The following is a 27,372-nucleotide window of genomic DNA, read 5'->3' as shown; positions in this document are numbered from 1 at the left end:
CTCAGGCCCCTTCTCCCCTGCAGAGGCACCGACTGCTGTTTTGAGGCTAGATTTGCATGGGTGTAGAAGAGGGCAAGGTCTGAGCAATAAGTTAGTGAATGAGCTAGCTCTGCTCCTACCTTCACCCCTCTCTGCTCTCCTTCCCTCTCTCCATGGGTTTCAGCTTGGTTTCTTTAAGAGGAAGATCTGTTTTAAGAGAGAGAGAGAGAGAGAGAGAAAGAGAGAGAGAGAATGAGGAGAGAAGAGAAGGAGGGAGGGAGGGACCCCCACTTGGACTCTGAGGGGACCTAAAGGCATGAAATGAGCCCATGTGTCTTCTCTTGCAGCTGTTCCGAGAAGTAAGAATAATGAAGGTTTTGAATCATCCCAACATAGGTGAGAAGCATTGCCGTCCCTTTCTTCCTCCCCCTCATGGAGGCTCCACAGGCCCGCATCCACACAGCCATCCTTCTCCATAGCACATTGCCTTGTGGATTCTGTCCTGGAGGGTGTCAGACTGCTTCTGAAGGCTCAGCTCACAGTTGAGCTACATCTTGGCATTGTGAGCTGCCGTAAGGAATTTGGATGGTTCAAGAGGTCCTTAGCAAGTCTGGACACAGAGTGTGCCTCCTGAGTCCAACACAGCCCTTCTCTTGCAGTTAAGTTGTTTGAAGTGATCGAGACTGAGAAGACTCTCTACCTTGTCATGGAGTATGCCAGTGGCGGTAGGTCTGGCACCGTCTCCCATGTTCATCTCTCCCCTCCCTGCTCCTGCCCCCACCCACCCCACTCACTGTACTCCACCATCTCCTCTCTCGCAGGAGAGGTGTTTGATTACCTAGTGGCCCATGGCAGGATGAAAGAAAAAGAAGCTCGAGCCAAATTTCGCCAGGTGAGTGTGTCTCCACTCTGAGCTGTAGACCCAGCTTTCCCTTTGGGGATCTGGCACAGGCGAGGAACTGCCTGAGCAGTTGGCCTTAGAAGAGGGTACTTCATCCTCTGCTTGTTTGCATGATACTTCAAAATAGGTCACCAGCAACAGTTCTGCCAGCCCGTGTTTCACTTTCAGACGCCAGGCTAACCCTCTTCCTTCCTTTTAGATAGTGTCTGCTGTGCAGTACTGTCACCAGAAGTTCATTGTTCATAGAGATCTAAAGGTGAGGTGTGTTCATATCCCTATGTCTTCCTGTGAGTCTGGGTGGCCCAGGAATTCCAGACACTGATATTCATTTATTTGTTTACTTACTTACTTACTTACTTGAGATGACCTGGAAGTATTTAGGAATGGCTCCCACCATAGCACTAGCAAGCATGCATGCTTTACCCTTGTCAGCTGTCGGGTGTGACAAGAATACTCCAGGCTTTCCTGGTCCTTTTGGCAGCCTGGTCTGTGACTGTGACTCTAATATTACACCTGTTCTCCAGACATATATGCATGTTATCTCTGTTAGCAAGGCACTCATATTTGCACTACCTGTAAGTCAGCTCATTGCTGAAAGAACTTGCAAGCATGACCACGAGACATAGGCCTACTCTGAAGCTTTCCATAGCTCCCAGGATCCCCAGACCTACACATCCCAGCTTTGTACCTTCCTCCTGTCCAGCCTATCTGTGCTGACTGATGCTGCCCTGGAAGTGGAGACAGCTTGAAACTAGAGATGACTTTCTGGTGGCTCTCCCATTCCTCGCCATCCTGCCTGAGCCAGGATCTTAGGGTTCTCTACGGGTGCTCTGATGCTTACCATCTTCCCTCCCAGGCAGAAAACCTGCTCCTGGATGCTGATATGAACATCAAGATTGCAGACTTTGGCTTTAGCAACGAATTCACCTTTGGGAACAAGCTGGATACTTTCTGTGGCAGTCCTCCTTATGCTGCCCCAGAACTTTTCCAGGGCAAAAAGTATGATGGTCCTGAGGTGGATGTCTGGAGCCTGGGAGTCATCCTCTATACACTGGTCAGCGGATCCCTGCCTTTTGATGGACAGAACCTCAAGGTGCAGTGAAATGCAGGCTTCGATCATTTTATTTGTCATTTCCTTTCAGCCTCTGGTCTTACCTCTGCCACACACTTGTCCACTTTTTTCTCAAGCAAGAACTTGAGAGAAAGACCCTCCAAGAAAAATGCAGTTAAATAATCTTGCATGCTAGAAATGGTGGCCCATCCTATAATCCCAGCAGGCCAGGGCAGGAAGACTCGGTTTCATGCCAGCCTAGGCTGGAGAATGAGATATCTCAAAACAAACAAAAGGAGGCTGACAGCAGCAGAGGGAGACAACCCAACCTCCTGCAGGGTGTCCTTTGACCCCCACTTACTCTGTGGCACATACACATCCCATCCACAAAATGAATAAGTGTAATTTTTCTTTAGAAAAGAGGGTGTTAGCCGGGCGTGGTGGCGCACACCTTTAATCCTAGTACTTGGGAGGCAGAGGCAGGTGGATCTCTTTGAGTTCAAGACCAGCCTGGTCTACAGAGTGAGTTCCAGGACAGCCAGGGCTACACAGAGAAACCCTGTCTCAAAAAACCAAAAAAAAAAGAAAAAAAAAAAAACCAAAGAAAAGAGGGTGTTTCACACATAGGCATTAAGAGTCTCAATCCTGTTTTGGAAGATAGTCTGTGTCCACAAGGCCCATGACTGGCATGTAAGGCTTTGCTGCCTCATTTGTGATCTGAATTCTGTTTTCCAATGTCTGCTTATCTGGATCTTGAGTAAGACTTATTCCCTTTCTAACCACAGGAGCTGCGGGAACGGGTACTGAGGGGGAAATACCGTATTCCGTTCTACATGTCCACGGACTGTGAAAATCTGCTTAAGAAATTTCTCATACTTAATCCTAGTAAGAGAGGCACTTTAGAGGTAAGCAACCTAGAATCCAGTTGGCAAAAAAAAATCCTGAGGTTCCCATGGAGACCCCCATGCTGAGTTTCCTTCCCCTTTGCACCTTGCCCTTTCCTCTATTTCCTAGCAAATTATGAAAGATCGGTGGATGAACGTGGGGCATGAGGACGATGAGCTAAAGCCTTATGTGGAACCTCTCCCTGACTACAAGGACCCCCGGCGGACAGGTGAGGCTATGCTAGCTGGGAGCTAGAGCCTGCCCACACATGGAGACCAGCCTTAACTGTCCTCCCCTCCCCCAACCACCAGAGTTGATGGTGTCAATGGGTTACACACGGGAAGAGATCCAGGACTCGCTGGTAGGCCAGAGGTACAACGAAGTGATGGCTACCTATCTGCTCCTTGGCTACAAGAGCTCTGAGGTGCGTGTTTCCTGTTCTTATGCCCTGACCTGCCACCTGTACTGTGGGTGGCACCTAGCCTTTAGCCCCCGGTGAGGACAGAAGCCCAATGTCACAAATACATATACCCTCTGCTTAATTTAACGTGAGGCCTCAGCCATGGTGGATAAGGCCCTCAGTGGATGAGCAGGAGTCTGGAGAAAGGTTGGGTTTGGGCTCTAAAGGGTGACTTGAGCTCATTGTATTGATCAGAAAGGGCTAAGGTGGTCTGGTGGAAGTTCTGTGTTGGACCCAATCCCCTTTGTCTCTCTGTCTGTCTGGAACTGTCCATCTCTGGGTTTCTGTGCGTATTTGATTTACAGGAGGCTTCCCTAGTGTATTGCCTCTTTTTTGGGACTTGTATCTAAATGTAAACATTTCTTTGTGCCACAGGTCTGTCTTGGCTATGGATCTGGTAGCGTTATGATTGTTCTTTTGCCAGTGTGGGTTCTAAGTGCCTATTTAGATTCACAGCCTCCTAACCTGGTGGTGGCAGCGTCTCTCTTAGTTACCACTTTAACCTGTTTTAGAGATATCTCCATGGTACCTGGTTTAAGCCCTGGTTTCTCTGTGGGAAGGGATGAGTCTCTTAGTCTGAGTGTGTATTCTTTTTGGTATATATGCATCTTTGGGTAGGAAGGCATGAATTAGTCCTCTCTGAGGAAATAATCAACTTTCTGGAGTGGTCTGTCTTTGGTGTATTTGTTTCTGTCTGTCAGAGCATGTGTGAGCAGGAGCATCTGTCTCTATTAGTCTTGTAAGATGAAGCTTAATGTGAGCTTCTCTGGAAGGGCAGGGGGAGGCATGCAAGTGTGCCCATCCGGAGGTCTCCTCAGAACTCACACTCTCCTTTGAAGCCATGTTTCCCGTTCTTGCAGCTGGAAGGTGATACCATCACTTTGAAGCCCCGGCCTTCAGCTGATCTAACCAACAGCAGTGCCCCATCTCCATCCCACAAGGTTCAGCGCAGCGTCTCTGCCAACCCCAAGCAACGACGCTCCAGTGACCAGGGTATGTGCTCTTGGGAATCTCAAGTCAGGGACACCTTTATCCTGAACCCTTACAGGTTCTTTGGCTACGCTTCATATCTGGTTTATCTCCTTCGTAATAGCATGGCCATGGGCAGGTTAATAACTTCCCTCCATTTATATATGAAATGGAGCTATGATGCAAGAAAATGCCAAGCACACAGTGGGTCTGCAGGAGACCTGTAGTCTTACCCATTTTACATCACCCCATAGCCGTCCCTGCCATTCCCACCTCGAATTCCTACTCTAAGAAGACTCAGAGTAACAACGCAGAAAATAAGCGGCCTGAGGAAGAGACAGGGCGGAAAGCCAGCAGCACCGCCAAAGTGCCTGCCAGCCCTCTGCCTGGCCTGGACAGGAAGAAGACCACTCCTGCCCCCTCCACGGTAAGCCATGAGCTACTACCCCCTGCCCTGGCCTCCCTCCTGTCCACTGATCTTCCTTGCTGAAGCCTGGCCCTTGGCTGTACCTGAGCTTACTGTAGAAAGTGGGCTACAGAGCAACTTGGGACAAGGGCATCCAGTGGTCCTGGGGAAGAGTCTGACTGGGCAACACTGGTTCCTGTGAGACAGTACTTGCCCTCCATTTCCCACAGAACAGCGTCCTTTCCACCAGCACAAACCGAAGCAGGAACTCCCCACTTTTGGACAGGGCCAGCCTTGGCCAGGCCTCCATCCAGAATGGTAAAGACAGGTGAGTTATCTGGACTGCTTACCATGCTCTTGGGGGCCACATCACACAGTGGGCAGTGATACCTGTCAGTAGCATCATCTTCTGCCTCTCCAGAGCAATGTCCCTGGAGTCCTGTCCTGGCTCTGTTCAGTCTAGCCATCCACCTTCCTTCCCTTCTCCATGCCATCCCTCCTGTCCTCTTATCCTTGACGTTGCCAAGCATAGGGTACCAGTGAGCAGCGCGTTAAACTTGCTGGTTCTTGATCATGGCTAAGTCTAGAGTTGCTCATCTGTCTAGGTACATGGCTTTGTGTTTGGGACCCCAGCTCAGGACAGAGCCCAGAGTACTCATCTGAGGGTCTCCCTGCTGAGGGCTTCATTGTGGCCTCAGAAGCAAAGTTCCCCACCTTGCTTGGTATGTTACAATCTGGCTCCACCTCTTTTGAGCTTAATGAAAGTTTCTTCTTAGTAACAGCCTGTCCTTTGTACAGAGGGAAGAATCCTTGTTCTCACATTTTCTGGGAGACCAGTGTGGCTAGGACACAGTGACCTCCTGTCATCTTTTCCTCATTTTGGGTTTTCTTTTCCCAGGCTCTGGCCTAGCTGGTTGCTCACTCACGGAGCCCTCTACTTACAATGGCTTTACCTTAGCTCTCCCTGCCCGGAGCTGCTCTCAGGGCCTGACCTGCATCTGCAAGGCTCCAGCTGACTCTGGCCCTGCCCTGCTTCCTAACCCAGGCGCTCTGTCTCCCCATAACCCGGGCCTCTCGCTGCTTTTGTCTCCTAGCCTAACCATGCCAGGGTCCCGGGCCTCCACGGCTTCTGCTTCTGCCGCAGTCTCTGCGGCCCGGCCCCGCCAGCACCAGAAATCCATGTCTGCCTCCGTACACCCCAACAAGGCCTCTGGGTTGCCCCCCACGGAGAGTAACTGTGAGGTGCCTCGGCCCAGGCAAGTGTGCTGGGGTAGCTGATGCACATGTCCCCTGGCCTGTCCCACCCCTGCCCTGCAGTCTCTTCTCACCTGGGGGTACTGCCTCATTTTTTGTCAGCTACAAGAAAGTAGCTCTGTTTATCCCCCATGATCCTAGGACACAGATAATGTGATAGTAAGGCCTTTTCCTCAGTCCTCATCAGCAGGGGTACAGGAAGCTATCCTGAAGCTCCAGGTGGAAGGCAAAAAGCCAGAGAGCTCAGAACCTTCTAAGCTTTCCTTAGGGATAGACAGTTATTCTCATTGTCCCATTGTAGGTCCAGGGCCAGCTCTATCCAGCCTGTACTGCTTGCATACATGGGTCCTCCTGTCTCCCCTCCCTCCCTCCCTGCACCATCTCACTACTGTCCTCAGTGGTCAGTCCTTCCGTCTGTGTCCTCTGTGATGGCTGCGTCCTGCCCTAGCGCTCCCCGTCCCCGTCCCCGTCCCAGGGACTGATGTGCTTAGTGCTGGTGCCTTTCTGTTCCTTACATATGCTTTGCCCCTATCTCTCTCCATAGCACAGCCCCCCAGCGCGTCCCTGTCGCCTCCCCCTCCGCCCACAACATCAGCAGCAGTAGTGGAGCCCCAGACCGAACTAATTTCCCACGGGGTGTGTCCAGTCGAAGCACCTTCCATGCTGGGCAGCTCCGACAGGTGCGGGACCAGCAGAATCTACCCTACGGTGTGACCCCAGCCTCTCCCTCTGGCCATAGCCAGGGCCGGCGGGGGGCCTCTGGCAGCATCTTCAGCAAGTTCACCTCCAAGTTTGTCCGCAGGTGAGAGGGGCTGGGAGCAGACCTTCCCACTTGCGTGGTGGTTGGGATGGAGATAACAGAGCTGGGATTGGGGCCTCAGCAGGACTGAGAAATAGGGTTGTTTTCAACATCTCAGGCACCTAGACTCATCCTCTTAGGCCTTTCCCCAGCTCTTCTCAGGCACCCCTCATTCGATGGCCCCAAGCAGATGGGCGATGCCGCCTCCTCTCTAGGGGAGTGTGAACTCAGATGCTAAAATAAAAGCCCCCTCTTCTCTCCTGGGTTCCCATGGAAACTTATATTTGGTGACGCAGCTGCAAAGTCATGAGGCATGAGCCAGGCAGGGTTGACAAGATTTTCCAGTCTATTCTTGCCCCCTTTGACCTCCTTCCCCTGTTTGCCCTCCCACAGGTAGATAATGTCTGGCTCTAACTATATTCTTCTGCCCCAGGGTTTCCCAGGGCAAAGCCCACAAATAAACTGGCTGCTGAGGGCTGCAGTGGCCTCTCGTGCAGCTCCAGGGTTCCCGTGCCTTCTTGGCCTAGACCCAGGTGGGGAATCTCTTCATGAGCCTCTCATGCCTGAGCCCTCATCATAGAGAGGAGTGGTTTAAGGTGGTTTGGGATCTCCTGGGGTACTCTGTTCCCCTTTGTACCCTGCAGTCTACACTGCTGAGAGCCAGGTGGGCTCTTTGAGAGCAGACCTACTCACCCTGCTGCTCATTCCTTTACGTATCCAAGCCGCAAGTCATGGGGGAGGCTGCAGGGCGAACAGAGCTGAAGCAGGACTCTAGGCTCGCTGAGCGGCTCTTCTACAACTGGGGAGACCCTAGAACCTGGAAAGCCCACCCCCACCCGCTGTCCACACACCGTCTTGTTGGTTTTTTGTTTTCTGTTTGTTTGTTTGATTGGGGTTGGGTTTTTTGTTTGTTTTTGGATTTTTTTTTGGTTTTCGTTTTTTGTTTTATTTCCTTTTTTATTTTGTCTTTTTTGTTTGTTTTTTTTAGAAATCTGTCTTTCAGGTTTGCCAGAAGGTAGGCGTTGAGCCCGCTCTGTATGTGTGTCTGTCTGTCAGTCTGTCTGTCGGTCCTGCCTCCATCACTAACTCCCCCATTGGCTGATGCTTCCTGTCTTTCTGCTGACCTTGTCTATGTGGACCTCTGTCTGCTATCTTAAAGGGATGATGACTTCTCTGGTGGGGCCACAGCCCTAAGCTGATCCCTCTGCCCCTGCCCCTTCACACTGGCAGGACTTGGAATACATAGTCCCCTGAGAGGACATTTTAGGTCCCTCGGAGCAAATGGCTTTGAAAGTGAGGGGCCTCCCTTGGTCTGCAGGTGCTTGTCCTCAGAAGAGAAGAGACCTCAGGGACTCTGTCTCCCTTTAAGATTGTCTCCTCGTACCTGCCCAGGTTTGGGTCATATTGGGCTCCTTCCCCTTGTTGTGTGCATGCGCTACAAGTAAGCTCCACGGGGTTGAGGCGTATCTGGAATGGCGTCTCATTTGGGGGTGTCCTGGGCTCGCTGAACCTCAGGGCTGTGACCTGTCTCCCATGGACCGTGGAGGTACTACAGGGACATTAGGGTCCCTTGGCTAGTCTGACTCCTCCAGGCCCCCCAAACCTTTGCCTCATAGATGTAGTATAGCACCCCCTTCTGGTGGATGCTGCAGAACTGACCCAGCCCACCCTGGCATAGCATCTGGGCGCTCACGCTGCTCTCCTCTGGGCTGTTTCCTCCAGATGTCGCCTGAGCCTGCCAAAGAGCCAAGAGCTGGATATTCTCAGGCAGGGGTCATTCTGCCGCCAGGCCCTGGTGGAACAGCAGGAGGCCCACACCCTGCTCCTGCATCTCCCTTCCTGGGACAGAGCCTGGCTTGTTCAGCCTGGCCATGTCCTCTGCAGGCCTAGGTACGCCAGGTACTAAGCTGCAGACCAAGGGCCAGATTGGGAACTCTGGATTTGCCTGGCAGGTGCATTGGCTCCCCAGCTGAGGGAGAAATGGGCCAGATGTGATCTTGAGATATCCCTGCCTACCCACCCCACCCCAGCTCACTGCATGGCTGGCAGGGGCTGCCCCACAGGGGCCTGGAGAGAGCAGCTGGAGCCCTTCCTTTGTACACCCGGGCCCTGCTCACAGTGTGCTCATTGGCATCTGTGTCTTGTGTCTTCCTGCTCCTTTTACATGTGCTGCTGCTGCTGCTCTCTCCTTCTCGTCCCTCCTCTTCCCTATAGCCCCCAGTATTCCAGCTCTGGGCACTCATCTTCCTGGCAGGAGCTGGAGAAGCCGCTCAGCAGGGCCAGACCTCTTTCTCACCTCCCTAGAGCCCTGCCCAGCCCTTGCTTTGTGTGAGCAGCCAGCCTGGCAGCCAGCAATAGGGGAGTCAGCACAGTGGCCTTGCCCACTGGGCCATAGGCACCAGACCCAGGTGTCTGCCTGACAGTAGTTTTGACACAGTAAGCCTCTTAGGAGGCTTTCCGCCTTCTAAGACTGACAATATGGCCTTTACCTCCATCTCCAAAAAAAATGACACCCCAGTTATTGGCACAGAAATTTGCTCCCAGCCCTCATTCCAGTAGCAGGCTTGAGCCTGGGTGGATGCTGGAAGGGAAACTGCTGGTGTTGGGCCATGTGCTTGGGGCCATGTGCCTGCACAGCCACACCCTCCTCCCCCAGAGCTGGGGCTCCTTCCATCAGCACTGATCTCTGGGAATGTGGGGAGGGACAGCCCCCTTGGGGTTCCTTGTCAGGGGCAGTCAGGCTGCCAGTGTGAGGCACTGCAGCGTTGGCCTGCAGGTGACTGGCAAGTAGCATTTGGGCGTGGGTCCTGCCCATCCACTGGTGGCATGTCCCCAGACCCAACCTCACCTGGGTCTGCAGGGTGGAAGGAGCGAGAGATCCCAGACTAAACTCTTCCTCGCTCTGTTTTTTGAGGAACCTGAATGAACCTGAAAGCAAAGACCGAGTGGAGACGCTCAGGTGAGAGGGCTGGAGCCAGCCCAGGCCACCGGGCCTGCCACAGCCTCCTGCTCCTCTCTTCCTCTTGCCGTTGGCTTTCTCTGGCAATTCTGCCCTGCCTCCTTCTTGAGGGCTCCCTTTCCTCAGAGAATTTCCCTTTCTCACGTGTACCTGCAGTAGTTCTGAACCCTGCTTGGGTCCTGGTGCATTACGGATCCAGAGCCCTGGCAGGGAGGGGTTCCTACTCCAGGTTCCTACCCCTGCTGGCCTTGCTGCTCAGCCTCTGCCTCAGCCTCATGGAGGACAGTCTGCTTGGTGCTGCTCAGTGCACTTGTTTCCTGCCTGATCCCCTAAAGAAAAGAACCAGTCACAGCATGGACTGTCACCCACCCCAGTTGGCCTCTTCTCACCCCTCCATCCTGAGAGACAAGAGCCAGAGGCCTCCCATGTCCCAAGTGCCAGTGCAGGACAAGGGACGAGCTGCTCCCTCTTCGGCTGCTGCTGCACTCTTTCCTGCTTTCCTCTCTGGTCTCAGGGTCTGTCTGCCAGGGTGGTTCTCTATGGGTGGGATGCTCAGCTCCCATCTTATGCCTCCCTCTGCCCTCTCCACAGACCTCACGTGGTAGGCAGTGGAGGCACTGACAAGGACAAGGAGGAGTTTCGGGAGGCCAAGCCTCGCTCCCTGCGCTTCACCTGGAGCATGAAGACCACGAGCTCTATGGAGCCCAATGAGATGATGCGGGAGATCCGCAAGGTGCTGGACGCCAACAGCTGCCAAAGCGAGCTGCACGAGCGGTACATGCTACTGTGCGTGCATGGCACACCAGGCCACGAGAACTTTGTGCAGTGGGAGATGGAGGTGTGCAAACTGCCCCGGCTGTCTCTCAACGGTGTTCGGTTTAAGCGGATATCGGGCACTTCCATGGCCTTCAAAAACATTGCCTCCAAAATAGCCAATGAGCTGAAGCTTTAACAGGCTGTCAGGAGGGGCAGCAGAGGCCCACCAGTGGACTTGGCTGCTTGGGCCAACCCTGCATCCCCCTGGGAGAAACTGCAGGATGAATTGGTGTGTCTCCCCTGCTGGCACTTGTCCCCTTCCAGGCCCTTCTCAGTTTTTTTCTTCCATGTTTGTGGGGGATGGGAAGTGGTTCTTCTCCCTCCCACATTCACCCCTGCCCAGAAGTCCCTCCCTTCCCCCCTGCAGGAGGCAAAGGAAGGGGAGGGGGCTGGGGGGGGGCAGGGCTCCCCCTCGGTACTGCGGTTGCACAGAGTATTTCGCCTAAACCAAGAAAATTTTTATTACCAAAAAAGAAAAAGAAAAAAAAAAAAATCCCAGCGGCCACCTTTCCTCCCTGCCCCATTGGGACAGTCAAGACTGGATCTGTGGGGCTCCTGGGAGGGTGGCTCAGGGCTGGAACACTCTCAGGCAAGAGTGGTGGAGTTCCCTGGCAGGCCCTCCGCCAGGCCCTCTTTGGGCTTCTCCCCTCTCCCCACTTCTTCCCCCCTTCAAGCGACCCACCAGAGGTGGCCTTCCCCTGCCCCCAAGCCCTTGGGCTTACAGGCCTTTACACTGAGGCCCAGTTGGGGGTACTGCACAGCCCTGGAGAGGGTGGGCGGTGGGACCCTGGCTCCCTCCACACCATATCCTCTGTCCTTCCCCAGAGCTGGGCACTTCCTTCCATGAGCTGCTGTGGGGACATGGTTCCCCTTCTCAGAAGTCTGTGCCATCTTCAGGCAGGCTAAACCCAGTACTGGTAGAGGGGAGGGGAATGGGCCATGGGCTCTCAGCCCCCAGGGGGCAGCTTGGGAACAGGGACACAGCTTCTCCGTTCTGGGAGTCTTTGTCTGAAAGCACAGCCCCTCACCATCCCCCTACTGCTTCCCCTTCCTTGGCATTAATCTGGGCACCGTTCTCATCTCACAGCCTTGCCTTTTCTTCCTGGCATTGCCGCCCCTCCTCTCAGGAGACTGTCCAGGGCCTCCATGGCTGCCTGGCGGAAGGCTGGATTGGGCGGCAGGGCCAGGAGTCTCTTGTCCTCCACAGGGTGGGGCAAAGTAACTCCTGCTTGCTAACCTCTGAGGCCAGTGTGTGAATGGGTGGCTGTAGGCGCTTGGCTGGTGGTGGCCACTGCATCCCTTAATTTATTTCTCTGCTGTTTCAGTTCTTGAGAAATTGGGGAAGTCCTACAGAGGCTGCCCCTGCCCTCACCTGAGTTGTACATTTTTTTTGTGATGGGTTATTTTTTATTTTTATTATTATTGTTGTTTTGGTTTTTTTTTTGTTTGTTTTTGATTTATGACAATTCCACTCTTGGCCCCAGTTGTCGTCCTGTCACTCCCTCCCCTGTCCATCACCCTGGCTCCCAGACCAGGCTCAGCAACACATTGAGTCTTGGGTTCCAGGAACCTTGCCAACCTCAACCCTCCAGCCCGTGCTCCACTGGCTATGGCTCAGACCAAGGGCTCCTCCTCTCCCCTCTTGCCCTATGGAACAGCCCGGGTGCTCCAAGGGGGCCAGGAGGGCATGGCTTGGCTCCCAAGATAAGGGGTCCGGGGCCAGGACACCCAGGCAAGGTGGCCCCTCCCTGCCTAGCCCCCTTCCCCCCACCCTGCACTTAGTTTCTCCTCTGGATCAAATACGTAATAAAGAGAATGTTTGGAATCTGAGCTGCTGCCTACTGTTCCTTCTCCCTGCTGGGCGGGGACCCAGTCCCCACCCCTGGGCAAGATGTGGCCTTGCCTGCCTGGCAGAAGAGAATTGGTTACTGTCTAGGTCCCGGTGGAGGCCAATGCTGGGTGGTCAGTTGCCTCCACCCACAGCACACATGGAAGACTCATACATTCAAGGTTGCATTTATTTTTTAAAAATGTTGAAAAATAAACCCATGTCTGTGTAAGTCCCCAACCCTTCTTTCTCCAAACTTTTGGGGGTGGACAAAGTGGGTCTCCTCACAGCTACCCAACATTCTTCCCACCAGATTTCTGCCATCCCCACCCCAATCCCCTTCCACTGCACCTGACTTATTGCTAAAAAGAAGGAAAGGTGAATGAGGCCAGCTAACATCCTGTCCTCTCCCCCATCCCCCAGGCTAAAGTCATTACCCCCACACAAAGGGTAGGCCCAGAGGCCAAGCCCTCTGCAGGCAGGCAGGCAAGGAGGCAGCCATTCCAGTCACAGCCAGGAAGCAAGAGTCCCTGCAGGCCCTGAGATCTAGCCCCTGGCTGGGGGTTTACAAGCTCAGCTGCCAGGAACACATGCAGAACCCACAGGTCCAAGCTGTGCCAACTGGCAGCTTTGGGTATTTGAAAGACCTGGCAAGAGCCCTAGTCCCTTCTGTCCTTAGTGCTGCCAGAGAGATCCAGCCAAAGGGGTTCAGGAGCCTCTGGGCAATGGAGGATTCAGGCTCAAAGTGAGGGTGCAGGGGGCTCCAAAGGAGCTCCAACCAGGGTAGGTGGAGGCTGAGGACCAGGGCGGGCACTGTGGCGAGAGGCAGCCAGGGCAGGGCGGATGAGCGGTGGTGGAGGCTGGTTGGGGGCCAGCCGAGGCTGCAGGAAGCGGCCCTGCTGCAGGGGAGGCGGCTGGCGGAGCAATGTGGGAGCTGTGGGCAGAGGTGGCCTCAGCAGCGGGGGTGGCTGGGAAAGCGAGGTGGGCGGTGGAGGTGGGGGCGGTGCAGGGGGTACTGATCGGGGTACTGATGTTGAGACAGATGTAATCTGGACCTGAGGGGAGAGAAAAAGGTGAGGAGACTGCTCCTGCACACACTCATCCTTAGAGACTCACCTCCTCCCTGGAGACTCATCCCTGCTTCTCACCTCATCATCTTCTTCTAGGGCTGTGGCTGGTACAGGAGCCCCTCGCCTGGCCTCTTCCGTGGGGACCGGAGCTGCGGGGGCCCCATCCTGCTCAGCCTCCCATTCCTGCAGCACCTCTTCCAGGTTGAAGCGGCGACGATAGCTCACAAAGAAGGTCTTCACTTGGGTCAGAGTCTTGTTCCCAATCACCTCTGCAATAGCCCCAAAGTCTTTGCCGTATCTACGAATAGCTGTAAAGGTCAAAAAAAAGGCATCAGACTGTAAATATACCTCAGAACTGTTTGCTTCCCCTCCACCTTCAGCTCCTGGAAAGGTTAAAGGTCTCTAGGGTTCTTGGGACTCGCCATGGCCTGACCCACCTTGAACAGCTAGAAGTTGCTCATCAGTGGTCCAGCGGGAGTTGAACTTGGTATTAGCCTGGAAAGCAAGGAATATAAATAACCATTAAACTAAACTAAAAATATGAAAAGGGAGGGAGGGGATGGAGAGATGGTCCAGCAGGTAGGAGCACTGACAGCTCCAGCAGACTAACAACCATCTAAAACCTAGGGTATCTGGTGCCCTCTTCTGGCCTCCATGAGCAGCGAGTATGTATGTGGGGCACTTACAAAGATATAGAGAAACACTAATACACGAGACAAAAGAAAAATAGTCTCAGCAGATAAAGGCTTCTGCCACTAAGCCTGTTTGTGGATCCCCAAGATCCACAACACAGGCTGGGCAGTATTGGTGAACGCCTTTAATCCCAGCACTTGGGAGGCAGAGGCAGGCAGATTTCTGAGTTTGAGGCCAGCCTGGTCTACAAAGTGAGTTCCAGGACAGCCAGGGCTACACAGAGAAACCCTGTCACAAAAAACAGAACTCCTCCAAGTTATTCTCTGACCCCCACATAAGCACTAAGGCTCCTGTCTGTCACCACCTCATCCCATCCGACCCCACTGCACCCAAGTTAATAAATGTGAAAAGGTGTTTTGGGAAAAACGTATGCTTCCTAGGCCAACTCCCCTCCCCGTTCCGGTCTTGCCTCTGAGGAAACCCCCCTTTTGTACCCAAGTAAACAGAAGAGCCTTACCTCAGGGGGGCGGAGAGGGTCAATGCCGCCCTCCAGTGCTTGGCGGAGGCTGCTATTGGTCTGCTTCATGCTCTGGACCTACAAAGGCCAAAAAGGCAAGCAGAGCATGCATCCCATGAAGGCCAGTACCACCCAACTCACCCAAGTCCTTCCCTGAGTAGAGCTTCCACCACCCCACCACCACCCTGTCCACCCAACCTTGGGACACTGTCAACTCAGCCCCGGTGGTGGCAGGGTTTGGTTTGGTTTTGGTCTTTTGGGTTTTTTTTGAAGGACCCACAGCCTCAAATTTGCTATAGAGCAGAGACTGGCCTTGAACTCCTAATTCTCCTACCTCTGCCTCCCAAGTACTGGATTACAGTGACTGTACAGCACCTGGCTTTATATTTGAGACCAGGTCTCGCTTGGGGCTTGCAGAAGACAGAGGGACATGACAGGCAGGTAAAAGTGCTTGCCACAAAGTCCAGAGACTTGAGTTTGATCCTCAGAACAACTTATATAAAGGCAGAAAGGAAGAACTGGATGGGGACCATGGCACACATGCTGATAGACACATCATATATACATGCATGCATACACACATCATGCATGCATGCACCTGGCATACCCTTTCTTGCCACCAATTCTGACCTGAGTTTGATCCCCAGCACCTGCCTACTAGAAAGAGCCAACTCCCACAGATACCTGACTTCTACACCATGGCATGTGTGAGCCCCTGCCTCCCTCCCCCCATAAACACATACAAAATAACAAAAAAATGAGAGAGTGTATTCTTAGATAGCAATGTATCCCCAGATAGCCTCAAATTCACTATGTAGACAAGGATGGTCTCCTGGGTTTTTTGTTTGTTTGTTTGTTTGTTTGTTTGAGACAGGGTTTCTCCATGTGGCCCTGGCTGTCTGTCCTGGAACTCACTCTGTAGTCCAGGTTAGCCTGGAACTCTGAAATCCACCTGCCTCTGCCTCCGGAGTGCTGGGATTAAAGGCATGCACCACCACTGCCCGGGCAAGGATAGTCTTCTATGTTTAATGCCTAGAAGAGCTAGAGAGTAGCTCAGTGGGTAGTGTTTGTCTAGTATGCACAGTACCCAGCACTTCATCAACAGGACATGATGGTAATGCCTGTAATACCAGCCCTTGGAGGGTAGAAGAAAGTCAGGAACTCAAGGTTATCCTCTGTTACAGCACAAATTTGAGTCTGGCCTGGGATATATGAATCCCTGATCCCACTCCAAAAAAAAAAAAAAATGCCAGGGAGCTGGCCAGACAGGCAGGTAAAAGTGCTTGCCAAAAAGCCTGAAGACTTGTATTTGATTCCCAGAACTCATGTAAAGGTAGAGAACCACAGGAGCTGTGGCACGTGTGCATGCGCACGTGCACACACACACACACACGCGCACGCGCACTCGCACACGCACACGCACACACACGCACGCACACACGCACGCACACGCACGCGCACACGCACACACGCACACGCAAAGCAGAAAATAATGTCAAGTCCCTGACAACGGAACAGAGCCAGGCTTGACACTGCACCATTCCCCTTATACCTAAGCTGCCCCACACAGGTCTCAGGAACCGATGACCCCCTCTGCATGGTTCCCTTTCCTTGGGTCCCCACCTGGCGCTTAAGAGAGATGAGCTGTGAGTCAAGACCTCGGAGTGTGAGGTTAGCGAGGTCTGGGCTTCCCGATACTGCAGTGAGGCCTTCAGGACTCAGGTACATGCCCTTGGGCGGACGTCTCCGAGTTCGAAGTGGGTGGTGGCGATACTGAGATATCTGAACCTCCTTCTTCCCAGGACCAGGCCGTGCATTCAGAGGTCTGGATGGCAGAGGCTGAAGGGAGAGAATATCATGTGCAGTCCAAGGACAAGCTGAGGGGCGGGCAGGGCAGAGCAGCTAGGGACCTCACCTCTCGCTTGGGGTCTCCAGTATCCGGTTCCCCCTCACTCACAGCTCCTCGTCCCTCTTCTAGTTCATCACTGTTGACACAGAGCCAAACAGAAAATGAGGGAAGGCCCAACCCAGAATACTGTCAGCCCCCTACCCCCTTCCCGGTGCCAGCAACCCCCACCCCCACCTGTCTTCTTTGTCCTTGCGGCCACCCAGCCGCCTGGCCTGCCTGTCCATCACACTAGTTCGACTTCGGGTCTTCTTCCAAGAGTAGTAATACTTCACCAGGCTGGGAATCACCTTGTCAGGGAGCTGGGGAGGCAAGGCCAGAGACAGGAGGCCACCTGAGACTCTGGCCCCAGGTAAGCTGTTTGGGACTAAAGGGCTGAGGAGCATTCAAGGGGCCATGAGCATAGGCGTACCATCTGCTGGATCCGCTGGAAGCACTTGCCATGGAACCCAAAGGCCTGTTCAAACAGCACCTTGTCCTCCACCGTCCACTCATCAGGGAAGGGAGTGAAGTTGGCTAGGTCAGCCAGTGATTTCTCCACATCGTGTTTATGCCACAGAAGCATGCCGAGTGCCTGGTCCAGGACAGAAGCCACTCAGGTTCTGCCACGGCAGCACTGCACTGCCCGGTGGGCCCCACTCCCATCCCTCGGGGCCCCCACCCACCTGCTCAATGTTATAGCCATGCTTCTCCTTGGCCATTGCAATGTACTTGTCAACTGCAGGGGGGAAGAGGAGGGTCACACGGAAGCCCCACAGTAAAGACCACTCGTGGGCCTACAGCCCCCTACCAGACTTCCATGTTAGTGGGACTAACAGCTCACTTCTTTTTTGTTTTTTGTTTTGTTTTGTTTTTTCAAGACAGGGTTTCTCTGTATAGTCCTGGCTGTCCTGGAACTCACTTTGTAGACCAGGCTGGCCTCGATCGAACTCAGAAATCCGCCTGCCTCTGCCTCCCAAGTGCTGGGATTAAAGGCGTGCGCCACCACTGCCCGGCAACAGCTCACTTCTAAGGAAGAGCTAGCCTTAGGAGGACAGGAACTAAAACCCTGTTCCTGAGACTGAACGTGACCTGGGCCCAGCGCACTCACGTTTGGCATCTGATACACAGTGGTTGGGGGACCACACCAGCATTCCCTTCAGCTCCTTGTTGCTATAGCGTGCAGGGCTCTCTGAAAGGATGAGCAGAATTAGGCACTCACAGAAACAGGAGACCACTGAGCAACACAGTCAAGCGAGGAGGTGAGGCCCAGAAGGGAAGGAGGAGCTGAGACCCAGACAGGAAGGCAGAGCAGGAAAAGTAACAGTGCCACGGGGCCACCCACCCCGCCCACCGCCTGTCCCTCAAGCAGGAGCCAGCCAAGAGTTCCCAGGTGGGGCTGTAGGCCAAGCCATCAGCCTCCACCCCTCCCTGCCGCCCTCCCTCCCTCCATGTCTGTCCTGCCACTCACCAGGCTTGCACTCCGGAATTACTGCTTGGTAATTGGTTCCAACTCGGATCATGCTGTCTGTGGAGCCAGGGGAGGCAGTCAAGACTCCAGGGAAGTAGGGGGAGGATATAGTGAGGGGAGGTAGCTGATCTGGAGTTCTCCTTCCTGACCACTCAGGGACCCCCACCATACAGGAGACTCACTTTTCCTTGATAGTGCCCCCCAGCTACCCTCCGATAGAAGGTACTAGGAGAGTCATACCCTGCCTAGTCATGGCCATGGGGGGAAGGGGAGGTTAAGAGGACACTTTTAAAGCCCAGGCTAGAGCAAAGTGCTTTGTTCTAACTGGGGGTGGGAGCTTGGAGGGCTGCCCCTAGATCTGGACCACAGCCTTGCAGAGAGCTCGGGGCTCCTCCCCACCACATGAGCTTCACAGCTCCGCATAGAGGTATCTTCCCAGTACCTGGTCCAATCAGACCTCAGTCCCCTGCAAGGCTGCAAGGTATGAGGACCCAATCCATCCAAGAGAGGCATCCTAAGCTCCCTCAACGACTGAGGGCAAAGGGGAGGTGGGTGGTCAAGGGCCCAGCCTGTAGATTTCCTGTGCCGGCAACACCAGGCACGAGAAGGCTGAGGTTGCAATCCAGGAGCGGCAGAAACCATCTGTGGTTCGCAACTCTCCCCCCCCCCTCCTCCACCTTCCATGATCCCTCCCCGGACCAGCGCGCCTTTAACCCTAGGCCACCAGGCTCACCATGAGAGTGCTCCTCCTCGCTGCTGTCATCCTCCGAGTGTGGCTGTCCGCCGTTGGGTGCCGTCTTGGCCCGACTTCGGGACAAGATCCCGGAGCCCGCACTGGGCTTCTCCATTACTGAGGGCATTACCCTACCCGGCAGCCCCGAGGGGCACGGGATCCTTTGGAGAGCGCAGGAGCTTGCCGCGCTTGCCTCGAGTGCTGCGCCTGGCCCGGCCTGGAGGGGTCGCCACTGAGGCTACGAGAGGCAGGAGGTCAGCGTGGCTAGGGTCCGGGAGGTCGGGGCCCCGGAGGGCAGCCCTAACGCTCACTGCGACCCCCACGGGCGAGGACGGCAGAAAAGTTTGTGAAGTGGGGGTACGGGGGAGACGGCGCGGCCGGGGGCACGCTCGCTCCGTGCGCCCCTCGGGGCTGGTTCTCCCCCGGGGAGAGTCGGGGCGCGTTGCCCTCGGGGAGCCCCGGAGCCGCGCCGCGCGCCTGCCCACGCTGTTTGGCCAGCAAGGGCTACCGCGCAGTGGCCGCCGCAGCTGACTCCGCGCCCCTCGGCTGCGCTGAGGATGCCCCGATCCCCAACGGAGGTAACCCTGCCCGACCCGACCCCACGGCAACCACGCCAGCCGGCTGGAGCCCCGGCGGCAGGACGGCGCGCACGGCGTGCGGCGCTGGAGCAGAGTTGCCGGGAGGCGGGCGGAGCGCAGCCGCGGGCGCCGCCTCGCACCCTCCCCGGCGCGCTCGCTCGCCCCGCCGCGCTCGCGCTACCGCCGCTCGCTCGCCCGCTCTCCGCCGCCGCTCGCTCCTCGCGCACACAATGAAGCTGCTGGCAGGGAAGTAGTGCCGGCTGCGGCCTCAGCACCCCTCCCCCAGCCGATGCCTCCGCCAGCTGAACATCTGGCCCTGGGGTGGGAGGGAGGGCCCGGGGGGCGGGGCCTGGGGCCGGGGCTAGACCTCCAGGGGGTGGGGTCAGGACCGGAATGGGGCGCACGTACCCCCCCCAGGGAGCACCCTTGGTGTCTCTGAGTTCTCAGACTTGGCCCTTTTGGGTAGACCCCAGTGCCCCCCAGGAGAAGCCCGGGGTCAGCCCCACCCACAAGCACACCGGTTCCACACACTACTGGGCTCTGGTTACTGTGGCCTGCCCCGGGGGCCCTGAGGCCGCCTGTCCGACCGCCCGGGTGGAGCCCAGCTTTTCCTTCCATTTCCCTTCCTGCCAAGGAACTCCCTGCCCCCCCTTCCGCAGGGGGATCCCCCCCTTCATGCGCCCTTGGGGGCCAAAGCGGATGGGAGGCCGGACAGGCGCAAGATGAATTTCTATAAGAGCCACTGGGCTAGAACCTGACTTCTGCTAGGTCTGTGGGTCCCCAGGGGTCACCCTAGTGTCTTTCAACTGCTGCAGTCTGCACCCAAAACAGTAGTATCAAAGATTGAGGAATGAGTATGAAAGGTAATAGGGCAAGTTCTGGGCTGAAAGGGGCGAGCTCCTCACTGGGTTCACTGTCACCCCAGCTGGAAGCAGCATCCCCCCTCCCCCCGGACAGGCACAGGCAGAGTGACAGACAGGGAAGCGGGTTGGGAGGCACAGACGGAGTTGGGGGAGGGGGTGGGCAGAGACTTTCAAAGCCAGACCCAGCCACCCTGCCAGGCACACAAAGAGCCAGCGCACTCACCGGCAGCAGCTCGAAGCCTGTGAGCTGCGCCTGTGCCCGTCCCCGCCGCCTGGGGCACGTGCTGCAGCTCACACAGGCCGAAGCCCCCGCCCGCTGTCCCTCCCACGGGGAGCCCGGACTCCTGGACACGCCTCTACCCGGGCACACCCGCTATGCCCAGATCGAGCCGAGCCTGCACGCGCACCCTCCTCTCCCTTCCCTTCCTTGGCCACTCTGTAATCAGATTCCTAAATTTAGAAGCAGCCCTGGCCCCAACCGGGGATCCCTGCCCCTACCCACTGGCTGTGGCCGACCGGCCTGGGTCCTGTGGTCAGGCCACGACCTGGCTGGGGCATCCTGTTCCTGGGGGCTCTTTGCCTGCGGCTGGCAGAGTCAGACACGACCCCGCCCGACTTCAGCACTGTCCGGCCACATAGGGCCACCCAGTCAGCGGCCACGTTGCCCGCCACACCTTGGGCCAAGGTTATGGGGCCTTTTTTCCTCCCCTTAAATCATGAGCTGGGCACCAAGCCTCAGGGTGGGGAGATCTGGGACAAAGAAAGAAAGAAAGAAAGAAAAAATGAACCAGAGGCAATCTGAGCTGAAGGGGTCTGTACCAAGAGGCAAAGCGACTTCCAGTGGCCCCTAGAAATGAGTGGCAGGGAGCCAGACCTGTCCCCAATACCTGTACCTTGTAGTGAGGTGCTCCTGTTTCTATCCCTTTGCCTAGCTAGCAACCATTGTGCACACCACACTCTCCTATGATGGCGTCTTTCTTGCTTCTGGCACCCATTAGGCAAGGCTTCTATTGGGTCCCCCCTCCTCCACTTGCCTCCTTCCATAGGAGAACCTAGGATCCCGGGCCAAGACCCCAAGACCTCAAGCATCAAGCTTAGTTCTTGTTTCCGTCCTCCAGGGCTGCCCCAGGTGTGCCAGCACAAGGCCTAAAGAGGATCCCAAGCCACAGGCTTCCCTTCTGTCTGGAGGCCACTTCTCCCACACACTGGGACCCAATACTGCTCTCACTTAGCCCTGGAGCCAGGCCCCCACCCCCGCCCACACACACCAAAGGAAGAGCCTGCTCTAGGGTGGGGGCAGGGTGGGGAGATTTATTTATTTATTTATTTATTTTTGAGGTAAGAGGGCTGTCTGAGAGCCCTGATATAGTGATCCTTCTGCCAAGGAGAGACACAACACGGGAGGGGCATCAGAGTTTAAGGACAACTGTGGGGGCCACAGGGTGCAGAAGTGGCTGGTTTCGAGTGATGTATTTCACCCTCAAGCTGCAAGGGCGCAGGAGAGAGGCAAGGTCCCACCCCTCCCACCTGCTGCAGCCGCCCCCTCCCCAGCTGGCCCCCTCTTTTGTGAGAAGGCACACAAAGGACAAGGGGCCCCGGCCGGTCTGGCCATCTGCTCCTAGCAGCCTGGAGGCTCTTAAAGAGACAGCTCCCCCTCCCTTGCGGCCCTGGGACTGTGGGGTGTGGCTATGCCACAGAACCCAGTCCAGGCTGTACCCCAGGTCCCACCCACTCTAGTTCCCCAAGTCCTAAGGTCAGGAATCTTCTTCCCTCAGGCGTGGGGTTCAGAGGTGCCATGTGGCCAGGGATCTGGGGTATGATAAGGGAGAGAGCCAGCCAGAGACCAGCCCCTCCTCTCATGCAGCCTGAGGAAGCTCAGAAGCAAGCAGCAAGAAGCTCACCTCCCTGAGGCCACCTGCAAGCCTGGCTAGAGCTCAGGTCTCCCGGGAATGCTCTCCCGCCATTTTGACGGATGAGCTTCTACTCTTGGCCCACGGGGAGGGAAGGCGAACACGACAGCGCCCTTGCCTTCTCTTAGGGATGGGAGCCAGGGCCCAGACTGCCTCACAGCAAACCCAAGCCCACAGCCAGGCACATTTATCCCCTGTGCTCTTCCTGATGAGGGATATGGGGCCTTGCTTGGCCTTATACAGGTCTCTGCCTGAAGCTTGCCTCTCTTGCCTAGGCTCCTGGGCCCTCAGATCCCCAGGAAAGTCTGCTCTCATCCAGGCAGGTCAGAGCATCTCATCGATTTACCACTTGGTTCACAGACACAAAACAAACGTGCTTGATAGCTCGTCATTGTCTTCACGGCTATGTTCTAAGAGTCTAGCATACAGCAGGCACTCAGCATTTGCTGAAAGAAACAGCAGACTTCAGGAGCTCACTGTCTTTTCCCCTTAGCTGAGCTCCTATGTGCTAGACCTGCTGAGCATCATGCCTCCTCTCTCTTCAAGGTGAGGCAGAGGGACAAGGGTTGAGCAGGGATGCTGGGAAAGAAAAGGAAGGGTGACCTTGGGTGAGCCACCGGGCCTCCCCTCCTCTCAAAGGCGGGGGCAGCTCCAGCCAATCCCTAATCTGCCAGCCCTGCCAGACAGACTGGGACTGTCCGGAGCAGAGGCTGGAGGCTGGCTGCTGTGGTGTGGTGCCTGGGACCCTCGCCAGGCCCTCAGTGGACACAGCCAAGGGGCTAAACTTGGGGAGGGCGGCAGGCTGGTAGGCCTAGGGTGGAGGAAGGAGAGTGGGGGACCCAGGCAAAAAACCTGGTAGAGCAGTGGGGGAGAAAGAGATGCTCCTCTTTCAGAGGAGGTGGATGTGGGCGGGGCCCCAGAGTGGAAGGAGCCTTGGGAGTTCTTCCTGGCCCCTTCAGTGTTCCTCAGACAGGAATGCTTCCTTCAGAGCCTTGTGTGCCCCCTGGGGGCTTCCTGACAGGCTGGGAACCCAGGGTGTTTCCTCCCTCTCTCTGGGCCCTGTTGGTGAGCAACACTCCCTCCAGCAACACCCACTCCACCCCCACTTGTGCAAAAATATAATAATGAGAGGTGACAATCCAGTGTTTGGCACAACTTCAACTCAGAGGCCAAGGGGGCTCTGGGCCAAGCCGAAGTAGTTATGAACTCGGAGATTTGGACCCCAGGTTTCCTGATCCCCAGGGCAGGGCCGGGAGATTTGATACCTGGAGCCAAGCGTCTGGTCTGGAGCACTAAGGGAGATGGGTCTGAAGGTCTTGGTTGACAGAAAAGCGACAGAGGTCTCCCAGACTACATAAGAGGCAGCTTCCAGCTCCAGTAAAGCTGCTTGAGTTCCAGAAGGTTTTTAGAAGTAAACGGCCCCTCACCCTCACCTGGATAACAGCTGCGCCCTCTAGCGGTGGCAGTCCAGCCCAGACTTCCCCAGGGCATGTGCCCTCCCAAGGAGGCTGAGTATTGCACCCTGAGGATCCAAGTTCCTGGACCGGGGACCTGGCCATTGGTGCCCAGCCACCTACCCTGGACCATAGGAGTCACTGAACCTTAGATTCATTCCCAGTAAGCCCTTCTCCAGAGCTACCTGTGAAAGGAGAACATGCTAGGCCAAAGCAGGGCCAGGAGCTCTGATCTAGGGCGACTCCCAGCTGTGCTCCTTGCTTGCCCGCTCTGACCCTCTGCTCCTCCACTCCTAAAAGGGAGTAAGTTTTCACCCCATCATTTATTAAAGAGGATCCACTAGCATCTCAGGTGGAATACAGCAAGCAAATCCTTCAATAGTGCTTGTCTTGTAGAGCCAAGATCCCACACAGCACCCCAGCAGGCAGACGAGAGGCTCACTGCAGCATGAAGTAGCCCACACACTGTGAACCAGCTGAAGGCCATTGCCTCTGGTCTAATGGACCCACAGAGGGACTCCTTGTTCCTCCTTGGTGACATCAGACCATCTGCAGCTTCCTTGTAGACTTACCAACAATTCCAGATTCCTACCTCAGTGACCCTGCTAGCCCATCATGAACACATAGCCCTATACAATGGCTTTAATGCTTCCTCCACTGTGGCCTGCTTCCTTCCATTCAGTAACCTTCCACCGCTCCCTATTGTCTCCCTGCAAAGCTTGCCCAGCCTGGTACTAGAAGGCTTTCTAGCCTGTGCCTAAGGGGTCTGTCCAGCCAAAGGAGTCTGTTAACCACCCCCAGAGCATCACCCTGCAAACACCAGCCCTAGAGGCAGTCCCTCATCACCAGAAGTGCCTTATGGATGATGCTCAGTTCTCATCTACTTCTTCAGGATTCATCCCCTGCAACCCTGACATCTGCCTCATCCTTGCCTCTGGACCCCGGGCAAACCCTTGTCCCCTTCCTCTCTCCAGCCTCTTTTGCCATGGCCTCCCTAAAGCTACTGCTGCCCCCCTCCCGCAAGCTAGGCTTCTTGAAATGGTTGTTCACACCTTGCCCTCACCTCCCACTCACTCCCCAACCCAAGCAGTGCCACCACAGAAACTGCCTGCCAAGGTCACCAGCAGTGTGGTTATCTCTAATGCCAAAGGTGTTAGGCAGGGGTCATTTTGCCCTGGGTACCCTGGACACGTCTCCGAAGCCTCAGTGGTTACCCTTGGGGCTCCAAGTTTCCCAACTCTCCAGGCTCCGATGCTACCACTCAGGCTTCAGGCAGCCCCAGCACTGTCCTCAGCCCAGCCCTAGCCCCAGGCTCCCTCTAGACTGTGAAGCTGACTACCAGGAAGTCTTCACCATCAACTGCCTTCTGTGCCTCCCTTATTTTTGCTCTCAGGTTCTAACTCTGCAAAGCTGCTGCTGACTCCTCCCCCACTGTCCAGCCTCATCCCCACCTCCTGGCCTCCTCTCTAGCTCTCTTCTAATCTGCCCCACATCTGATTTCTTTCTTATGTTTATGAGTATTTTGCCTGCATGTTTGTCTGTTACTATGTGCATGCAGTGCCCTCAGATGCCAGAAGAAGGCATCAGTTCCCCTGGAACTGGAGTTACAGTCGATTGTGAACCTCCATATGTGGGTGCTGGGAATCAAACCCAGGTCCTCTGGAAGAGCAGCCAGTCCACTAAACCACTGAGCCATTTTTTAGACTCTGTAACCTATTATTGACAGCCCGAGTGATCCTCCTAAAACATGACCAGATTAACTCAGTCCCCTGCTTCTCATTATCCTGTCCCCAAAACAAAATAGCAAGCTGGCTCAGTGGGTAAAGGTACTTGCCACCAAGTCTGACGACCTGAGTTCAGTCCCCAAGGGAGACCCACAAGGTAGAAAACAAAAAGAAATCCGGATTCTGGCAAGTTGTCCTCCAATTTCCACACTCTCAACATGGCACACACGCAAAGAGTGTTGTGTGGGGGTTTTGTTCCTTTGTTTTCCAACTTGACCCAAGCTGTTGTCCTCTAGGAAGAGAGAACCGTGGCCTGGAGAGATGGCTCAGAGGTCGAGAGAACTGTCTGCTCTCCCAGAGGTCCTGAGTTCAATTCCCAGCAACCACATGGTTGCTCACAACCATCTATAATGAGATCTGGTGCCCTCTCTGGCCTGCAGGTGTACATGCAGGAAGAATACTGTAGACATAGTAAATAAATCTTAAAAAAAGAGGGAACCAAAATGGAGAAAATGCCACCAGTATATCTGTGGGGGCATTGTCTTTTATTTTTATTTTTATTTTTTTATGTCTTTTTCAAGACAGGGTTTCTCCCTGGCTGTCCTGGAACTCACTCTGTAGACCAGGCTGGCCTCAAATTCAGAAATCTGCCTGCCTCTGCCTCCCAAGTGCTAGGATTAAAGGCGTGGGCCACCACCATCCAGCTAGGGGCATTGTCTTGATTAAAGGTTGACATGGAAGAGCTCAGCCACTGTGGGTGGCCTAAGAAAGCATGCTGAGCAAGCCATAGAGAAGCAATACAATAATCAACATTCCTGCTTGGTTTCTGCATAAGTTCCAGCCTTGACTTCTGGCTTGACTTTCTTCATTAATGGGCTGAATCCTGTCAGATGAAATGAACCCTTTCCTCACCAAATTACCCCCAGCATGCTGTCTTTATTGCAACAAAGAAAAGTGAATTTGGACTTTGCATACCCCAGGCTGATCTCTTGTCCTGCCTCTCTTCACCCCAAAGTGCTTTGGATTACAATCAGGTACCACAAAGCCTGTTTCTTTTATGTTGGTTAGAGCTTTGTGCATGCTATCTATGTAAGAACACTCGCAGCTACATAAGAAGTCTCCCTCAGGCTTGCTGGCTGACTTTGATCCTCAGGAAGAGCTGACCAGAAGGGACAGGATGGCTCAGTGGATATATTCACTTGTTCCTAAGCCTGACAACCTGAGTCTGATCCCCAGAGCATACATGACGGAGAAGAGAATCAACTCTTAGAAACTGTCATTTGGGGCTGGAGATGGCTCAGCAGTTAAGAGCACTGACTGCTCTTCCGAAGATCCTGAGTTCAAATCCCAGCAACCACATGATGGCTCACAGCTACGTTATACTCATATATACATAAAATAAATAAATCTTTTTTAAAAAAAGAAATTGTCATTTGACTGCCACATGCATCCTGTGACATTCATGCCTCCAACACACACACACACACGCACGCACGCACGCACGCACGCACGCACGCGCACACACACACACACACACACACACACAAACAAAATAGATGTAAAGAACATTTTTTAAAATGGAAAGAAAACCAACTGGAAAAATGCAGGCTGTCCTCTCAGCTCCTCAGGAAGCTGAGGCAAAAAGCACAAAGCTCAAGGCCAGGCTGGGCTACAGGGCAAGTTCAAGGGGCCAGACTGGGCTACAGGGCAAGTTCAAGGGGCCAGGCTGGGATAGGATCCAGGACTTAGGTCCAGCTTGGGCTACGGAGCAAAAAAACTGTCTTTAAAGGTGGGAAGGGAGTGATGGGTCTGGAGAGATGGCTCATTTGGTAAAGTGCTCCCTATATAAGCATTCAGTCTCTAGCACCTAAGCAACCTCATCAAAATTAATAAAAATTAAATTTAAAAAAGTAAACAGTTTTAAAAGCTGGATGGTGATGGCACTCACCTTTAATATCAGCACTTGGAAGGTAGAGGCAGCCGGGCAGTGGTGGCGCATGTCTTTAATCCCAGCACTTGGGAGGCAGAGGCAGACAGATTTCTGAGTTGGAGGCCAGCCTGGTCTACAGAGTGAGTTTCAGGACAGCCAGGGGAAAAAAAAGAGCCCTTGGGCCAACTCCAGTGAATCTACTGCACCTATGAGCCTTTCTCTCATTGGCCAATACATTTGTTAATTTCCATTCTCTGCCATTCTCTGCTATCTAAAACTACAGAATCAGATGTAACT

General features: G+C 54.7%; 2 protein-coding genes across 27 annotated transcripts in view; one reads left to right on the top strand and one right to left on the bottom strand.

The window, feature by feature from the left end:
- Positions 1–12,309, top strand: part of Mark2 (MAP/microtubule affinity regulating kinase 2) — a 66,465-nt gene extending 54,156 nt beyond the window's left edge. For 5 of the 23 annotated variants that reach the window (XM_006526645.3, XM_006526643.2, XM_006526641.3 and 2 more), the window contains 17 exons: positions 327–375; positions 639–704; positions 801–871; positions 1,080–1,136; positions 1,737–1,973; positions 2,717–2,836; positions 2,946–3,045; positions 3,128–3,240; positions 4,137–4,269; positions 4,500–4,672; positions 4,882–4,979; positions 5,746–5,907; positions 6,450–6,707; positions 7,693–7,719; positions 8,427–8,594; positions 9,619–9,663; positions 10,255–12,309. In XM_006526645.3, coding sequence (XP_006526708.1) covers positions 327–375; positions 639–704; positions 801–871; positions 1,080–1,136; positions 1,737–1,973; positions 2,717–2,836; positions 2,946–3,045; positions 3,128–3,240; positions 4,137–4,269; positions 4,500–4,672; positions 4,882–4,979; positions 5,746–5,907; positions 6,450–6,707; positions 7,693–7,719; positions 8,427–8,594; positions 9,619–9,663; positions 10,255–10,615 — 2,238 coding nt within the window. In that variant the 3' untranslated portion in view covers positions 10,616–12,309. Of the gene's footprint in view, positions 1–326; positions 376–638; positions 705–800; positions 872–1,079; positions 1,137–1,736; positions 1,974–2,716; positions 2,837–2,945; positions 3,046–3,127; positions 3,241–4,136; positions 4,270–4,499; positions 4,673–4,881; positions 4,980–5,745; positions 5,908–6,449; positions 6,708–7,692; positions 7,720–8,022; positions 9,197–9,618; positions 9,664–10,254 lie in introns of those variants that run through there. The other 18 variants (NM_001080389.2, XM_006526652.3, NM_007928.3 and 15 more) reach the window with 15 other exon arrangements.
- Positions 12,310–12,479: 170 nt separating this feature from the next.
- On the bottom strand, positions 12,480–20,311 carry Rcor2 (REST corepressor 2). 4 transcript variants are annotated; one of them, NM_054048.4, is made up of 13 exons: positions 20,281–20,311; positions 18,617–18,854; positions 17,884–17,940; positions 17,524–17,604; positions 17,099–17,151; positions 16,846–17,007; positions 16,611–16,735; positions 16,443–16,512; positions 16,151–16,366; positions 14,528–14,605; positions 13,815–13,872; positions 13,456–13,685; positions 12,480–13,362 (listed from the first exon to the last, which is right to left on the bottom strand). In NM_054048.4, the coding sequence occupies exons 2-13, from the start codon at positions 18,741–18,743 to the stop codon at positions 13,048–13,050; spliced, it is 1,572 nt and encodes a 523-aa protein (NP_473389.2). In that variant the 5' UTR covers positions 18,744–18,854; positions 20,281–20,311; the 3' UTR covers positions 12,480–13,047. The 4 variants fall into 4 exon arrangements, with proteins under 4 accessions (NP_473389.2, XP_006526614.1, NP_001307483.1 ...); XM_006526551.3 differs by lacking the exon at positions 20,281–20,311 and having other exon boundaries at positions 17,884–17,967; positions 18,617–19,444; NM_001320554.1 differs by lacking the exon at positions 20,281–20,311 and having other exon boundaries at positions 18,617–19,426.
- Between the last annotated feature and the right edge of the window lie 7,061 nt (positions 20,312–27,372).

The sequence above is a fragment of the Mus musculus genome, chromosome 19 (assembly GCF_000001635.26).
Source record: "Mus musculus strain C57BL/6J chromosome 19, GRCm38.p6 C57BL/6J".
Lineage (NCBI taxonomy): Eukaryota > Metazoa > Chordata > Mammalia > Rodentia > Muridae > Mus > Mus musculus.
The sequence above is the reverse complement of the archived record's forward strand: the minus strand, read 5'-3'. Positions and strand labels throughout refer to the sequence as shown.

Coding starts and splice junctions, on each gene's coding strand:
- Rcor2 (XM_006526551.3), bottom strand. CDS start 18,743: ATGCCCTCAGTAATGGAGAAGCCCAGTGCGGGCTCCGGGATCTTGTCC. Junction 16,736..16,845: donor TCCAGCGGATCCAGCAGATG/GTACGCCTATGC, acceptor TTGCCTCCCCAG/CTCCCTGACAAGGTGATTCC. Junction 14,606..16,150: donor TCATCTCTCTTAAGCGCCAG/GTGGGGACCCAA, acceptor TGGCCTTTGTAG/GTCCAGAGCATGAAGCAGAC.